At 40.8% G+C, this 18951-nt stretch overlaps 1 protein-coding gene across 2 annotated transcripts in view; it reads right to left on the bottom strand.

The window, feature by feature from the left end:
* Positions 1–18951, bottom strand: part of gtf3c3 (general transcription factor IIIC, polypeptide 3) — a 51373-nt gene that overhangs the window by 7094 nt on the left and 25328 nt on the right. For both annotated transcript variants that reach the window (XM_052018608.1, XM_052018615.1), the window contains exons 13-15: positions 17311–17446; positions 13096–13321; positions 4544–4734 (exon numbers count right to left, since the gene is read on the bottom strand). In XM_052018608.1, the coding sequence (XP_051874568.1) occupies positions 4544–4734; positions 13096–13321; positions 17311–17446 (553 nt within the window). The remainder of the gene's footprint in view (positions 1–4543; positions 4735–13095; positions 13322–17310; positions 17447–18951) is intronic.

Below are 18951 nucleotides of genomic sequence, written 5' to 3' on the forward strand. Positions count from 1 at the left end.
CTGTAGGTGCTTCCTAACTACCCTGTCTGTGCCCGTCATAACTATATACACTTAAGTTAAATCTCCAGTCTGTTCCAACTGTATTTTACCCAACGTGTCTTTACAGCAACAATTTTCTGGTCCTTGAATGTTTTTACAAAAACATTTAATACTAATAGAACGACAAATTATTTCATTTACTGCCACACTAAGTCAATCTGCATGGTTTATATCAATTTTGAGAAAAGACTCTACATATTTCAGAAGAGACTTGTTAGGAAAGTTTAGGGAGAGGGAATAAAATTAAGTGACATTGCATTAATAGATAACAGGTTAAGCAGACACTGGAAACAGTCATAGGGTTGTACAGCACAGAAACAGGCCCTTTGGGCCACCACATCCACACTGATCTTTCGGCCACCTTAAGTCCGTATCCTCCTATGCCTTGCCCATTGAAGTGCCTGTCCAAGTATCTCTTAAATATAGTCATTGTAACTGATTTCACAACCTCCTCCATCAAACATTCTCTCTGTAAAAATCCTTCCCCTCCTCCCCTTTGAAACTCTTTCCTCTCACTTTAAACCTGATACCCCTACCGTGAGAAAAAGATTCTGACTATCTATGCCTCTTATAACTTTATCTACCTTTATCAGGTCACCCCTCAGCCTCCTTTGTTCCAGGGAAAACAAGCCCAGACTATCCAGTCTCTCTCCATAACTAAAGTCCTCCAACCCAGACACAAAAAATTTTAAAAAACTTAAAATCATTCGGCATGTCAAATCAACATTTGCAGAGAGAGAAAAACAGAGTAAAGGAAGACTTGATCAGAATTCTGGATCATTAACTGTGTTTCTTTCTCCACTGAAGCTCCCTGACCTGCTGAGCTTTCCTTATTCCTTTTTAAAAAATGGTTTGGATCAATGAATGCTCAGATTGGCAAAAGGATATGAGGTAGATATGTGTATACATGCAAATATATATTACTTAGTCATAAAATGACAGGAGTAAAACATATACACTGTCCTCATTATCTGCTGACTTACTATCCACAGGTATGTGTACTCATGAGGTCAGTCATGCATTACTGGGAGTGTTGGTAAATATAACACATTCCTCCACAGCCCTCCCCTGCAGTGCCCAGTGGATTCTAAAATAAAAAGAGAAAATGCTGGAAATACTAAACAGGTCAGACCGCATCTGTGGGAAGAGAAACAGAGTTAATGTTTCAGGTCAGAGAGCCTTTTTTCAGAACTGAGAAGGAGACAAAAGAGGCTTGTCAAACTGTAGAGAGAGTGTTCTGATAGAATAAAACTGGAATGACCATGGGGGTAAGCTATAAACAAGGTTCACCGTGAACAGGAGCAGTTAAGGGGTCAGAACATAGACAAAAGAACCCTAGGCAAAAGAATGTAGGAGTTGGGAACTGCAGAGCAGGAAGACGTGCCGGCAGGTCAGGCAGGGCACGTTCTCTACTTGATTTCTCTGTCTGTATCAGTTGCCCATTTGTGATATTGGTTCAGCTTGTTTGTTTCCCCTCAGCCACTCACATTTTTTTTTCTTTTTACCCTCTTTCTTTACCTTATCAGTGACATACCCTCTTCCCCACCCTCCCTGCAGCTTCACAAGCTTTTTTTATGTCCTTCCCAGTTCTGACAAAGAGTCTTCAACCTGAAATGTAACTCTGTTTCTCTTCCCACAGACGAGGCCTGACCTGCTGAATACTTCCAATGTTTTCTGTTTTTATTTTAGATTTCCAGCACCTGCGGTTATTTTTGACCAGTAAGCTCTGCTTGCCTTAACATGGGTTATATGTAATGTCTTGTGCTGGCAAGTAGTGAAATTAGTTGTTGTGCAGACAGAGCCAGGGGTGAGATTAAGGTTGGGGCCAGGAACACTGGAGCCAGGGTCCCCCAGTATGGGCCATTGGTTGAGCTGGATTGAGGGTCGAGGTAGGGAACATCACAGGCCCAGAACATGGGTAGTTTTGTCACCGAAATGTTTGACAAGCTGAAAGTTAAGTAAAAGTTGTTATATCCATGGCTGGGTTGACCACTGTATACCACTGCAGCCTTAGTGTCATTTACACTTAGCCTTAGTGTCAGTGACACTCAGCCTTAGTGGTTTCCATGATCTTTGGTATCAAAGGAAGTCTATGTCCCTGCCTCTCATGAGTAATTAAGACTAAATGTACTTAGATGTTGCAAATATCACCAAGCAGATTCCAAGAGATTAGGTAGGTATATTAGGACTTGTTACTTATTTGCAGTGGCACTGTAAGTGATTGGTTATTAAGACAGGAAGAATAACTCTGTGGGAATTAAAAGTGGTAGGCATTAAAATTTTATTATGGCAGCCAAGGATAAAGGAACAAGATGCAGGCAACAGGGACAAAAAGGAGGAAGTAAATTAATTCTTACACCTCATAAGCTTCTGTTGGAATGGAGGTGCCATAGGCAGCTATCATAAAGGGTAGAATGTGGGGAAATGGAGGGACACTGGAAGTGATAGGAAATATAAAGCAGGTGAAGAAAAGCAAAATATCATAACGATTAAAAGATGTAATTAAAAAAGTCTTTTTTTTAAACTTCATCTCCAGTCAAGCAGGGAGGCTGAAATGTTACGATAGCTATGCTGGCTCGTCCATCAAAGGATTACAGGCACATTAGTACCAAATGGTGATACAGATAACTAAATGACTTGACCTTTCACACTGTGCAACTTAAAATGAGAAAATTTCTTAGAGCAGCATCCATAGATAGGACAAAGTGACAACTGACTGAATATTTTTATCAGAAACGCCTGAGGAAGTGCTTAGCTTTCCTTAAAATATGGTGAAAGTGACCCATGTACCAATTTTTATATTTAATTCTAGGGAGTTGTTTTATATGGCTATTCAAGCCCAAACAGAGTCTTCAACACTGGTGCCCCACAAGGCTGCGTCCTCAGCCCTCTACTCTTCTCCCTATACATTCACAACTGTGTGGCCAGATTCTGCTCTAACTCCATCTACAGGTTTGCAGACGATACCACCGTTGTAGGCCACACCTCAAACAGCGATGAGTCGGAGTACAGGAAGGAGATAGAGAGCTTAGTGGAATGGTGTCATGACAACAACCTTTCCCTCAATGTCAACAAAACTAAAGAGCTGGTCATTGACTTCAGGAAAGGGGGTGGCATACATACACCTGTCTACATCAACGGTGCTGAGGTCGAGAGGGTTGACAGCTTCAAGTTCCTGGGAGTGAACATCACCAACAGCCTGTCCTGGTCAAATCACGTAGATGCCACAGCCAAGAAAGCTCACCAGCGCCTCTACTTCCTCAGGAGGCTAAAGAAATTTGGTTTGTCCCCTTTGACTCTCACCAACTTTTACCGATGCACCATAGAAAGCATCCTATCTGGATGTATCACGGCTTGGTACGGCAACTGCTCTGCCCAAGACCGCAAGAAGCTGCAGAGAGTTGTGGACACAGCCCAGGACATCACGGACACCAGCCTCCCCTCCTTGGACTCTGTCTTTACCTCTCGTTGTCTTGGTGTAGCAGCCAGCATAATCAAAGACCCCCCCCCCACCCGGGACATTCTCTCTTCTCTCCTCTTCCATCGGGTAGAAGATACAGGAGCCTGAGGGAACGTACCACCAGACTTAAGGACAGCTTCTACCCCACTGTGATAAGACTATTGAACAGTTCCCTTATACAATGAGGTGGACTATGACCTCACAATCTACCTTGCTGTGACCTTGCACCTTATTGCACTGCACTTCCTCTGTAGCTGTGACACTTTACTCTGTACTGTTATTGTTCTCTTTACCTGTACCACATCAATGCACTCTGTACTAACTCAATGTAAGGAATGTAATGAATTGACCTGTACAATCGGTATGTAGGACAAGCTTTTCACTGTACCTTGGTACAAGTGACAATAATAAACCAATACCAATACCAAGTGAAATGGTGATAAAGATCAGGAAGTAATCAGACCAGTGTGCACAAACATAATTAGTCCTCACTTCATTCTTGCATATGCTGATCAAACCCATGTATCATACCCTGATTTTTCAGAAGCAGACAAGAGTTGGTTTTCAGCTTAAAATTTATTTTCAGTATCCTGAATCAAAGACCCAAATTCAACAATTCAGAAGCAGCTTCTACCCCTCCAACATCAGATTCCTGAATGATCCAAGAACACTACCTCATTATTCCTTCTTTTTTGCACTATTTATTTTGTAATTTATAAATCTTTATGTCCTTGCACTGTACTGCTGCCGCAAAACAACAAATTTCACGTCATATGTCAGTGATAATCAATCTGATTCTGATTCCTTCATTAACAGCCTAGAGCTTCAAGACATAAAACTAAAGTGCTAAATTGCCAACCGAGGTGCAAGTAAAACGATGTTACCTAGTCAGAAATGAAAAAAAAAACAAAAATGCTGCAAAAACTCAGGAGATCAGGCAGCATCTGTGAAAAACAGTTAACATTTCAGGGTGAGCAGATTCTTTTTTTTAAATTAGCAAATAACACTGGCATTACATATTATAAAATGATCACTCATCCTTACCTAAAGCATGCTTGAAGCTTCCAGCAACAAAAGCATTATGTCCATTAAGCACACAGAGGGCATGATTGTCTGGGTGTTTCAGCATCAAGCGCAGACAAAAACGATGGTGCCTCAAGTCTTGAGAATGCATGGTAACTTGGTTAAAGATATTCCACAGCTGAGGTCTATTCACATTTTCCATCACCATGACCCTGAACGTTTAGGGACAAATATCATGACAATTCTTCTGGGAAGTCATACAAATAATATTTACTTTTTAAAGGAAATATTTTCTCAAGGTTTCATTTTGTCAAACAATCCAAGGACTTAAATCATCAATTTTACCGCAAAGAGAGCCAGGACCATGAACCAAATAAATTAAGGCAAAGTATAGACTCAAACAGAATGATACCAACGAGGAATTGTTACAAAACTTCAAATGTAGCTCTCATCAAATATTGATAATTAGCACACCACCAACAGTCCATGAACCCAAGAACACTACTTCATTATTCCTTTTTTGCAGTATTTATTTATTTTGTAACTTATAGTCATTTTTATGTCTATTACTGCTTTTATGGCATTTTTACTGCTGCCGCAAAATAACGAATTTCACATCATATAGAACATAGAACAGTACAGTAGAGTACAGGCCCTTCGGCCCATTATGTTGTGCTAACCTACATAAACACCATAAACACTCCCTGATCTATCTAACCCTTCCCTCCTACACAGCCCATAACCCTCCATTTTACTTTCTTTCATGTGCCTAAGTATCTTTTAAATTTCCCTGTTGCATTAGCCTCTACCACCACCCCCAGTAGTGCATTCCAGGCACCCACCACTCTCTGTAAAAAAAAAACCCTACCTCTGACATCTCCCCTAAGCATTCCTCCTCTGACCTTAAACTGATGTCCTCTGGTATTGGCCATTGCTGCCCTGGGGAAAAGGTGCTGGCTGTCCACTCTATCTTTGCTCCTCATAATCTTATACACCTCTATCAAGTTGCCTCTCATCCTGCATCACCCCAAAGAGAAAAGCCCAAGCTCGCTCAACCTTTCCTCACAAGACATGTTCTCTAATCCAGGTAGCATCCTGGTAAATCTCCTCTGCGCCCTCTCTAAAGCTTCCACATCCTTCTTATAATGAGGTGACTAGAACTGAACATAATACTCGAAGTGTGGTCTAACCAGAGTTTTACATAGCTGCAACATTACCTCACGGCTCTTGAACTCAATATCCCAACTAATGAAGGCCAGCACACCATACACCTTCTTAACCACCCTATTCACTTGCACAGCAACATTGAGGGATCTATGGACTTGGACCCCAAGGTCCCTCTGTTCCTCCAAGCTGCAAAGAATCCTGCCATTAACCTTGTACTCCACCTTCAAGTTTATCACTTCACACTCTTCCAGATTGAACTCCATCTGCCACTTCTCTGCCCAACTCTGCATCTTGTCTATATCCCATTGTAATCCTCCACAATGCCTCCAACCTTTGTGTCATCTGCAAACTTACTAACCCATCCCTCCACTTCCTCATCCAAGTCATTTATATATATATATGAAAAAAAATCACAAAGAGCAGGAGTCCCATAACAGATCCCTGCGGAACATCACTAGTCACTAACCTCCAAGCAGAATACTCTCCATCTCCTACCACCCTCTGCCTTCTGTGGATAAGCCAATTCTGAATCCATGCAGCCAAGTCTCCATGGATCCCATGCCTTATGACTTTCTGGATGAGCCTACCATGGGGAACCTTGTCAAACTCCTTACTGAAGTCCATATACACCACATCCACTGCTCTACCTTCATCTATTTTTGTCACCTCCTTGACAAACTAAATTTGGCTCGTGAGGCATGACCTGCCACTCACAAAGCCATGCTGACTGTCCCTAATAAAACTATGCTTCCCCAAATGCTCGTAAATCCTGTCCCTAAGAATCCTCTCCAATAGCTTGTCCATCACTGACATAAGACTCACTGGTCTATAATTCCCAGGATTATCCCTATTACCTTTTTTGAACAAGTGAACAACATTTGCCATCCTCCAATCCTCTGGTATCACTCCTGTGGCCAGGGAGGATGCAAATATCATTGTCAATGCCCCAGCAATCTCTTCCCTCGCCTCCCGTTTTAATCTGGGGTATATCCCATCCAGTCCCAGGGACATAACTATCCTAATGTTTTTCAGAAGCTCCAACACGACCTCTTTCTTAACCTGAACATGCTCCAGCACATTAGGCTGTTCTACACTGACCTCACATTCGTCAAAGTCCCTCTCCCCCTCCCTGGTGAACACTGAAGCATAATATTGAATAAGGATCTCCCCTACATCCTCCACCTCCAGGCACATGTTTCCCCCTTTATCCTTGAGCAATCCTACCCTCAGTCTAGTCATCCTCCTGTTCTTCACATACATGTAGATTGCCTTGGGGTGTTCCTTCATTCCACTCCCCAAGGCCTTCTCATGTCCCCTTCTAACTCTCCTAAGTTCCTTCTTAAGATCCTTCCTGGCTACCCTATAATTCTTAAGAGCCCTGCCTGATTTTTGCTTCCTAAACCTTAAATAAGTTTCCTTCTTCCTCTTGACTAAATGTTTCACCTCTTGTCAACCAGGTACATCTCTTGGTTCCTTTACCCTACCATCCTTTCCCTGTCTCAGTGGGACAAACCTATCCAGAGCCCCATGCAAGTGTTCTTTAAACAGCCTCCACACTTCTTCTGTGTATTTCCCTGAGAACATGTGTTCCCAGTTTATGCTCCCAAATTCCTGCCTTATACCATCGCAATTAGCCCTCCCCCAATTAAAAACTTCCCTGTATCGTCTGCTCCTATCCCTGTCCATGGCTATGCTAAAGGTCAGGGAGTTGTGGTCACTATCTCCAAAATGCTTGCCCACTGTGAGGTCTGTCATCTGACCAGGTTCATTGTCTAGTACTAGATCCAGTATGGCCTCTCTGCTACTCGGCCTGTCCACATTCTGTATTAGGAATCCTTCCTGGACACACCGAACAAATTCTGCCCCATCTAAACCTTTTGCACTAAGGAGGTGCCAATCAATATTAGGGAAGTTGAAGAAGTCACCCATGACAACAACCCTGTTATTTTTGCACCTTTCCAAAACCTGCCTACTTATCTGCTCCTCAGTGTCCCGATGGCTGTTGGAAGGCCTATAGAATACTCCCAGTAGAGTGATCGTTCCCTTCCTGTTTTTGACTTCCACCCACACTGTCTTGGCCACAACACTGTAATTCCACGTACTGATCCATGCTCGAAGTTCATTACCCTTATTCTTAAAACTTCTTGCATTAAACACATTTCAATCCATCCAACTGACTGTGTTTATATCCTATCCATTGCCTATCCTTCCTCAGTTTCTCAGCACAATGCATCTACCTTCATACCAACTGCTCCATCGTCTGACCTAACCCTCTGGTTCCCATCCCCCTGCCAACCTAGTTTAAACCCTCCCCAACAGCTTGAGCAAACCTGCCTGCAAGGACATTGGTCCCTCTCGAATTTAGGTGTAACCCGTCCCTTTTGTACAGGTCATAGCTTCCCTAGAAGATATCCCAGTGATCCACAAATCTGAAACCCTGCACCAACTCTTCAGCCATGCATTTGTCTGCTGTATCTTCCTATTCTTATCCTCACTGGCGCATGGCACAGGCAGCAATCCAGAAATTATCATCCTTGAGGTCCTGCTTTTTAGCTTCCTTCCCAACTCCCTTTATTCCCTCTTCTGGACCTCATCCGTTTTCCTATCTCTGTCATTGGTACCAATGTGTACCACGACTTCTGGCTGCTCACCCTCCCCCTTAAGAATGCTATGGACTCAATCTGAGACGTCTCTGACCCTGGCACCTGGAAGGCAACATACCATCCGGGATTGATTATGTCAGTGATAATAAACCTGATTCTGATTCACTATCAGAAGAGTTAATGCTCCTTACAAACTGTTCAATTGCTGCCTTTAGAAGTCAACATGCTCTAAAGGAAAACCAGTCAGAATTTGGCTATTGGTGAGATCAGGCATTTGAGCTTGTTAAACATTCGAACAATAATTTGAAATCACTGAAGACAATTGTGTAGGTTCAAGACCACACCTGGTTCCCTTCATGTTTATATTTCAGTTTTGACCAAAGTCAGAATTAATGAAGTCAAGTCACATCAAAGTCACATCTAATTAATAAAGTTCATTATTGCATATTTCAAACAAAATAACCATTAAGCTTGTACCACATAAAAGAATGATTATTTCAGGTTATTCTTTCCCTAGATCATAATCCTTGAGCAGCTTATTGATTAAGTTGCACTCCGAGTTCATAAATAGGACAATATTTAGGTGAAACAAAGAAACCACACATTATTTGGTACTCAAATATCCGTTTGTACTCTGGACAGGTTTTTACTTACAGGAACTACATTAGAAATTAATAAAATGAGGAATATACATCTTGGAAAACTTCTCAGTTGATTTTTATCAAATTACTCCGACGATTGCAGATGCTTCAGATTGTTACACTACGAACTGAGGTGAATTGTAATAAAAAGAAACTGTAATTGTAGACAGTAGAGCAGAATTGTTTGGAAAAAAATATTCTCCCACACCATAAGTACATCGATCAGAATGCACAACTTGGCCAAAATGCAAACACATCAGTGTTAATTGTAATGTAAAGGTTTGGTAATTGAGAACCCTGTTATCGTTTGGTTCCACGTTATTAGTTTAACAAAAAAAACTTACATATTAAATTTTGGCCCAAGGCAAAATTTACATACATACATTTAAGCTTTTCATAAAGTTTTTTTTCACACAATAATGTAAAACTACTAGCAATTTGTTCGTTGTATCTAATACCAAATAATGTATGTATTCACAAGATTGAGAGACTAAGATGCATAGAAATCGGCCCACTGCAAACTACAAAGACAGTTGGCCAGATCCAGCCAGCACAGGCCCACAACCTAGAATGACTACTGTGGTCAATCAATACCTGAATTTACCTGGTCCACAGAAAGAGGGCCTACTTCCTGGCCCTAAGTGTAAAAGACTCCAGCCGCAAAGTCACCGGTGGTGCGCTGAAATCCCACCCCCAAAACCTCCCTGAGAGCTTGTACAGACAGAAAAGTCCCAACTAAGCTTTGCAGGGTTCCAAAGCCATCAGGCATTCAGAAACAAATAACAATGAAATTAATAATTATACCATTTTTCTAGCTGATTTAAATGTTTTAATAAGTTAAGAAAATTTATAAAGTTGAAATTAATTAAAAGCATTAAAACAAAAATTGAATGATTTAAAAAAAAAATGACCTTCACCTTCTCTCCCACAGCACCGCTGAAATCAGTCAGATCGCAAACCCTGCCCCATTTCTAAGCTAGTGCGGGATCAGCAACCCAAATTTTCAATGTGAATGCTGGGAATATCAACAAAATTGAGCTCTGCCATTCCACTGCATTGGCAGTCCAGCAGCAGAGCATCTTGGCACATTCGGCACAAAATATTATTCAGTAAGTCTGGGATTTCCATGTCTGCCTGCAAAAGAATCTGCAGACTGCCTAGATTTTAAACAGTACATCCTCTCCAATGGTAGCTATGCATGTTAGCCCTCTAGTGGATATAACTCATTCTACAGCTTAGATTTATTTTAATATTTTCTTCATCAATCAAGTTTCAACCTCCTTCAATCAAGTCAGAACATGCAAAGCATGAGACAAAAAATGGGAAGGAAAACACAAATCAGCAGTTCACAAGGGAATATTCTGGAATAGCGATATACTTCCTAACGCTATTCATACAGCTGCATTAAAAGAAACCACAAGTATGTTGCACGTCAGAGGTAGTACTTCTGAATCCAAAACTTTCTGATTCACGAGGCAAATCCCACTCCAAAGACTCAGCACAAATATCTACAGTGACACTTCACTACAGATGGAGATGCCAGAGGTGCCATCTTTCAAATGAGGTGTTTAATCAAGGTTGCATTTACCCTCAAGTGTTGATGTTAAAGAACCATGATACTCTTTCACAGAATGGTTACAACATGGAAGGAGGCCAATCAGGCCATAGAATTTGCACTGGCTCTATGTGGAGCAATCTAGCTGGTCCCACTCCCTCGCCTCTCCCCAGTGTCCTTCCAATTCCTTCCTTCCATTTATTTATCCAGTTTCCTTTTGAATGCTACAATTGAATTTGCATCCACTACTATACCTGACAGGGCATTCCAGGCCCTAACTACTCACAGTGTTAAATGCCTTTTGGAAATGTAGCACAGCAACCACATTTCCATCATCAACTATCAAAATAGTTAGGCACGATTTGCCTTCAACAAATTCATGTTGCTTTTCTCTAATCAATCCACACTTAAGAGTAGAGTCATAGAGTCATGAAGTGATACAGCACAGACACAGGCCCTTCGACCCACCGAGTATGTGCTGACCATCAAGCATTCATTTACACTAATCCTACCTTCGTACCATTTTATTCTCACCACTTTCTCATCAATTCCCCCTCCAGATTCTACCATCCATGACGGACAATTTTCAGTTGTCAATTAACCTAGCAACCAGCATATTTTTGGGAATGGGACGAAACCAGAGCACACAGAGGAAACCTACACAGTCACAAGAACAACATGCAAATTCCATACAGACAGCACAAGAGGTCAGGATTATACCCAGATCGCTGGAGCTGTGAGGCAGCAGCTCTACTAGCTACACCACCGAGCTGCCTTCTTCTCCCAGTGACTACTAATTCTGTCCAATTATTATTTCTAGAACTATCCCCATCACTGAAGTTAAATTGACTTGTCCAGTTAGTGGGTTTATCCCTACACCCATTTTTGAACAAGGATGTAACATATATTTTTCCAGTCCTCAGGCACTATCCCTAAATCGAATGATGTTTGGAAGACTGTGGCCAGGGCCTCTGCATCTTAGGATATGGCTCATCTGGACTAAGTGATTTATTCACTTTAAGTAAAGCTGCCCTGCAAATATCCTGATGATAACAAATAGGAAAGTGTCAAATAACATGGAAGAGCTTGTAAAAATCCCAACCATAAGGGCCACAGTATTAGAAAAACTCATGGGACTAAAGGCAGACTATTCACCAGGACCCAATGGCTTGTATCCAATGGCTTTAAAGGAAGTGACAAAGTGGACCCAATGGTTGAAGCTCTTCAAAACTCACTGTATTCTGGGAGGGTAGTGGTGGACTGGAAAACAGCAAATGTAACCTCCTTCTTCAAGAAGGGAGGAAAAAAAAGGTGGGAAACCATAGGCCATTTGGTTTAACATGTATTGTTGGCAAGATGCTAGATTCAATTTTTATAATTATTGGTGTATGACACAGGCTAATCTGCAGTGTGCCACTTTTGAGGTCTTGATTCTTAATCTCTTTATCAACTCCTTAAAACCTTGCAATAGGACCTATCCCTTTTCGACTACCTTCATTGGTACTGAAACAGTACATACTTCTGCCCATTTATCCTCCCACTCCAGAATTTTCCTTGGCCACACAGTGACATCCTCAGCTCTGGCATGAGGGCGACAACGGCGCCATGAGGGTGGCACAGTAGCGTAGCGCTTAGCGCGACGCTATTACAGCGCCAGCAATCGGGGTTCGATTCCCGTCGCTGTCTGTAAGGAGTTTGTACGTTCTCCCGTGTCTGCGTGGGTTTCGTCCAGGTGCTCCAGTTTCCTCCCACATTGCAAAGACGTACAGGTAGGTTAATTGGGTTTAAAATGGGCGGCGCGGACTCGATGGGCCGGAAGGGCCTGTTACCACGCTGTAAATAAAATTTTTTTTTAAATTTAAGAACAGACCATTTGGGAATCACTTCTGCAACCACAGAAACTATAGGGGTTTCTTGTGATCTTCTCACTGCGAGAGTCACCACATTGCTCCAATCTTGGTTCATGGTCCACTCCCCACAGACTACCCCATCAGTAATCAAAACTGAATACTGGTTAGAAAAGTAAGATGCCCTTGAAGGTCTCCTGAACTATCTGCCTGTTCGTTTTTGTCTGTCTGGCAGTCACCCATTTCCTCTCTGCATGCACTTTATTCAGCCGCAAGGTGACCACCTTCTGAAACATGCTCTCCACAAAACTCAAAGGAGGCAGGCTGTTCACTCTCCTCCTGCAGAATTTTATGCAGTTGCTCTGTGACATCTTGAACCCCAGCACAAAGGAGACAACATTTGAACAATGTCTATCTCTCAAATGACCAACAATAAACTGAGACATCATTACATTGCATTTTATAGGGCTTCACGTGTGCAAACTGGTTGCTACTTTTCCTTCATGACAACAGTGACTACAATTCAAAACTACTTCTTTTGTTGTAAAGCATTTTGAAATATCCTGACCATGAAAGATTATATTTAAGTAATAGATTTTGCTTTCTTTTTATCTGACAGTATTACCTTGTACTACCACCTCCAAAATACAGCTATTATTTAGAAATTCACAATGATAAATAATTTTCGATATAAATAATGTTTTTTTTCCCACATTAAAATTAACCAGTTTTTGTCATTGAGTGGATAGATCCGCAGTACCTGATATAATTGTATGCTTTCCTGAAGTTGTTGTCCAGAACAGCAGCTGACAAGCCAAAGTATTCCAACTCTTTCCGTTTCTGCCTATCATCATAAAATGAATAATACTCCAAGGAAGAATCAACCAAGAGTTCAGCTTCTTTGAAACGTCTGAGGTCACACAAGGTGTAAATGGCTTTTAACAATAAATTCCACCAGTCATCTTTATTCAGAACACTGGTTTTTCCTGTTTTGAAAAGGATACAAAAGTACTTTAGTCACTGCTTTTGTGAATTGAGAAAAAGGTGGTTTACAGGTGAGTACAGTAATATCCTTTACTCTGGCATGAGGGAGACAACATACCATCCAGGAATCACTTCTGCAACCACAGAAACTACAGGGGTTTCTTGTGATCTTCTCCCTGTACAGTTGAGTCACCACATTGCTTTAATCTTGGCTCATAGTACATTCCCCACAGACTACCCCATCAGTACTCAGAACTGAATACTGGTTAGAAAGTAAGATGCCCTCAGAGGTCCCCTGAACTATCTGCCTGCTTGTTTGTGTCTATCTGGCAGTCACCCATTTCCACTCTGCATGCACTCTATTAAGCTGCAATATGACCACCTTCTGATGTTACACAGAATTATGATGGAGCCACAAAAGCAAAGTACCCATTGCACTTCGGGGGAAAGAAAATAGATGGTTACTGTTGATCAAAGTACTCTTTTTGGGGCAGAACAAAATGATACCCCACTGATGAATGTGACATTTAAAAATATTGCCATTTCATTGCAGTGGGATCCCCCTTTCTTCCAGGCCAATAATATCCTCAACTATAGAGAACAATCATTTGTGTTCCAGAGAGACATCTGAAAACAACAGACAAAGCACTTTGAAAACAGTAAAAGGAATGCAAGAGCAAATTTTGTTTCTGCCAAGGAAACTTTAAAGGCATCTTTCCTTCCTTGGTGGGAAAGTAGCACTGAAAGCAGCTCCAGAAGATGTGTTTACGTGACTCTTTAAACAGGCCAAGGACATGCTGAAGCTATCATAACCTGCAGACTCACCCAACTCCTTCAGTCATCTGGACATCTGACACCTGTCACTTTCTTCTGAGCTTCCACAAATCATAAAAGTTCAAATTTCACTTACCTTCCCAAGTTCAGATTTTATTAGTTGTTCAGACAACTAATATGAGTGGCTTAAAGCACTTGGAATCAAGAAGGTTAACTCCAGTTACACTGAGAGCAAGAATCTGAACATTATCTGTTGGAAATCTCTTTTTATATCGAACTGTGATGGATAAATGGATTACCCAAATATACATATTACAGGTTCAGCATTGGTCTCTCATAAGCACGCTAAGTCCTTGTTACCCACGGATGCTAATATTTGTGGAATTGGCCTTGTATTACTGGAAGTGAGGGTTGGCTGCGTATACAGTGCTGGGGTTGGGGTTGGGATTGGGGTCAGGAGCACCAGGGGTCTGGAGTGCAGGCCAGGTCTATGGCCAGAGCCGATATACAGAGTGTGGGCTGTGTGTGCAACCAGAGACAGGGGCCGGAGCGTGGGCTGTAGTCTGTGTGTTTCTGCTTGTTTGACATGTTGAAACTTACAAGCTGAAACTCACCAGGCTGTTTTCCATGCTCCCTTTAGATTCACTGATTTCACCAGACAGTTGACAGTAAATTACTGGAGTCCATGACTTAGCAACTTGAAACTGTTCAGGTGATCAAAGAAATTCACTGTGGAAAAGACTGGTCATGCCTGAGCGACCTATTGGTACCTTTTCAGGAGATGACTGAGGATGTGGATGGGGGAATGTCCATAGATGTTATTAATAGGAATTCGTGAAAAGCATTTGGTAAAATGCCTCGTAACAGGCTGTTAGTTGAAATAGAAGTGAATGGGAGGCAAATCACTGATATAATTAGAAAATAGTCTGAGTGACAGGACGACAATGACTAGAGATAATGGGCAGTGACCTAAACTGACAGGATATGACTAAAGGTGTCCCACAGGATCCTATGTAGGGGTTATTGGTATTTATTTTATTTATAAAGGACTTTTATAAATATGCTGGGATAGAGCTATATATCCAAATTTGCTAATGGCACAAAGATATATGGCATTGTAAGCAGTGTAGATGGAAGCATTAAATTACAACTAGACGTGAATAGAACAAATGAGGAAAACTGTAGCAAATAGATTCTAATGTTAGCAAATATGAGGTCTTCCATTTTGGACCTAAAAATACAATGGAGGATGCTCTGACTATTGAAAGGCAAAAAACTGCAGAGGTCCAAAGAAACTTAACAGTCCATAATCACTGATTATCAAACTGCAATTTTCAGGTAAAGAAAATAATTGAGATATATGGCATGCTGTCCTTCTGGATACAATATACAAAGCTCTGGTTCAATACCAAGTATCTGCAGTTCTGGGTGTGGTACTAGGAGGAATGTCAGCCTTGAAAGGAGTCCAGTGCAGATTTATCAGAATAATACCTGGATTCCAACTACAATAGTATTCCCTAGAATTTAGAAAGTTAAAAGGTGATTAGATTTAAATTTTCAAAATATTGAGGGAAACTGAGAGTGCTTAGAAAGAATTACCTCCACTCATTGGAGCATAGTGCAAAAGCCAAAGACAGGCCTTTCAGGACTGAAGTTGGGAAACACTTCTATATAACAGTCTATATAAAAAGGTGGTAGGTATTGAATTCTCTGCAAGCATGGTTGTTAACTCTAAACCTGAGAATGATAGATCGAAGATATCAAAAAATATTGAGCAATGATAGGTATATGGGGTTTAGTCACAGATCAGCCATGATCTCAATCTCCCTACATTACTATATTCTTATGTTACCAGTGACCTTCATAATTTTCATGGTATCAAGAACATCAATAATGTTTTTGTTATAATGTGCCATCTGGGAGAAGTTAATGCATAGAATAATACCTTTAATGTATCTGTAGATCTTGTTTTTACTGCAATCATTAAAATTTGTGCAGAGCAATCAATTAAATAAATAATCTGAATGAGGACTGAATTCTCATGAGGCCAAGTAATATCCTAGAAGACTCTATGATACGGAGCAGGACAGTGGCAGAAATAAACAATCAAATAGTTATTTGCAGTGCAGAGACACAAGAAATTCTGCAGATGCTGGAATCTGGAGCAATACACAAAAAGTGCTGGAGGAACTCAGCAGGTCAGGCAGCACCTATGGAGGGAAATAAAGAATTGACGATTCGGGCTGAGACCCTTCATCGGGACTGGAAAGTAAGAGGGCAGAAGCCAGAATAAGAAGGTGGGGGGAGGGGGAGGAGCACATGATAGGTGAGTTCAGGTGATAGGCGAGTCCAGGTGAGAGGGGGAAGGTAGGTGGGTGGGGGAAGATGTAATCAGCTGAGAGGTGATAGGTAGAAGAGGCAAAGGGCTGAAGAAGGAGAAATCCAATAGGAAAGGGCAGTGGACCATGGAATGAAGGATGGGGGAGGGAAGGAGAAGAGATGGGCAGGCCATCAAAGCAGGGGAAAGGAGCCACAGGAATAAGGGAAGACAAAGGAGTCAGGGGGGAGAAAAAGGGGTGCGGTTTCCAGAGAAATCAATGTTGAGGCAATCAGGTTGGAGACTCCCAAGGTAGAATATGAGGTGCTGTTTCTCCAATCTGCATCTGGCCTCAACGTGGCAGTAGAGGCGGCCATGGATAGACATGTCAGTATGGGAGTGGGATGCGGAATTGAGGTGGGTAGGCACCGGGAGGTCCTGGCTGTTGCGGCGGACAGAGTGAAGGTGCTCAAATTGCTGTGCCTATTCTTAGTCTGTCTGTGTAGCTGGCTGTACATGTAGGATTCTGCAACAGCTCTCAGTTTACAACTTTAAAATTTTTAATTGAGTCAAGATCAGACACTATTAAAGTCCACAGAATACAACACCACAATGAAATTACTTTCTATCAACTCAAGTGACATAATCACCAAGAAACTCTGAATGTTACACTAAAAATTATAGAAATTTCATGTGGAGTATTGCAGTGGAATGAAATTCTGTCATGGTCAAACATATATAATTGGACATTTGCTCATTTTGTAGCAATGACTAAGCAATACCTATAATTAATTATATCAGCTTAATGATCAAACTTACTGTAGATTTGAACCAGACCCATTTATCTGCAATGAGTAGTTTTCAATTAAAGCTTTACATGATCACATGTGCATTCCTTACCTTTCACATCCAAATACGCAGCTTCCTGATCATCAATGTCACTAACTTTATCTCTCGAGTCCATGACAAGATACAGATGTTTTTCCCCATTTTTGGACCTTGAAACCAAAGAAACTTGAGCCCTGCTCATTGCAACCTACAGTCAAATTCAATATCATGTGTACTTTTAAAAAAAACCATATTGTTCAGTAAATCATTTTTATCAAAGATAACTAAATAACAGCTAAATCTCAAAGGGAACATAGTTTAACTACATCCCAACGAAACTTCTTTCAAGGCAGAGTCTTGTGCCAATATCTTAAAATAAACATGACAAGAATTGGCAGCTTTTTAATTCTGTCAGCTTTAGGTGTTTTCTTTCACAGTGAAACATTAAATGTTAATTGCAAAGGAAAAATATTCAGAGGCATTATTATATGCTGCACTTTCCGGGAGCCAAATGGAACAGTTATTGTTCATTTCAACACAATATACTTCAGCAATTGTGTTAACTGAATTCTGCACATTAATTTTATTCCTTTATTTTGTCAGACAACGTTATCGACATTCAATGTTTCTGTTGACTTACTTATTACTATATTACTAATCTAGTGTATTGGGGTATTAATGGGAGTAATATCCAATAGTCCAGAAAATCTGCAGTCTGGTATGACCAAAGTCCTGAGGATGCTGGATTAATGGAATTTTACTGTATACCCTTCTCAAAATACCATTGTGAATATACATCAAGAAAATTTCAAGTTTTAATCATTCTTACATCCCGGGCAATTAATCTGGTAATGTTTGCTGATTTACAATTTCATCTTGTAAACTAGTTTGCACTTAAATAAAATGTGAAAAAAGAACTTGAACCATTAAGTCAACCCAGACCATTCTAATTTTTTCCCGCAGCCAACTCAAGATTAAGATGCAGGTTTCCAGTTCTTCTTTATTATTTTAAATAGAAAATAAGTGCTATGTTGAAAGGAACTTGTTGCTGGAACCTATTTCTGCTTTGCCAGAATTCTTTTTCTGTCAACTTTGTTGCTTTTCCTTCTTGATGCCTTTAATGTTTATTATTCTGCTGGTGCTCTTTAATTTCTCACCCAACCAATCATGTGCCAGCCTTCATAGCAAGTACAACTGATGGGAAAACTGCAGCAAAACTCCACCCTAACTTCAGCAGATACCATACAAGTGTATTTCCAGTATCAATGAATTGTGATCAGGTACAGAATTTCTGGTTTTCGTTTCTCTGACTCAGGGTTCTGAGGCCAGATGTAGTACTTCTATTCCTTCCCAAATTAAGTTCTGCTAATTCACCCACAAGGAATAATTCTACTCTGTACTGATTAATCCCTCTTTTAATTTAATCTTTACAGATACTCAACAGACGAACAAAAAGTGTTATAATTAAGCTTCTAAGGTGAGGGAAAGTGCTTACATTAAAATACATGGAAACACAAATACACACACTTCAGTCAGTTTTCAGTTACAATATTGTGTGTGTCAAACTGGCACAAAAGTTGCTTATTTTCTATTTATTCTTAAAGTCTAGTCTTCTCAACATTTTCCAATATCACTTTATTAATTACTGTAGATATGAAATTAATTCATTGAGATTGAACAGGTGCAATGTTAAATGGGCTAATGAGCATATAT

Source organism: Pristis pectinata, chromosome 1 (genome assembly GCF_009764475.1).
Source record: "Pristis pectinata isolate sPriPec2 chromosome 1, sPriPec2.1.pri, whole genome shotgun sequence".
Lineage (NCBI taxonomy): Eukaryota > Metazoa > Chordata > Chondrichthyes > Rhinopristiformes > Pristidae > Pristis > Pristis pectinata.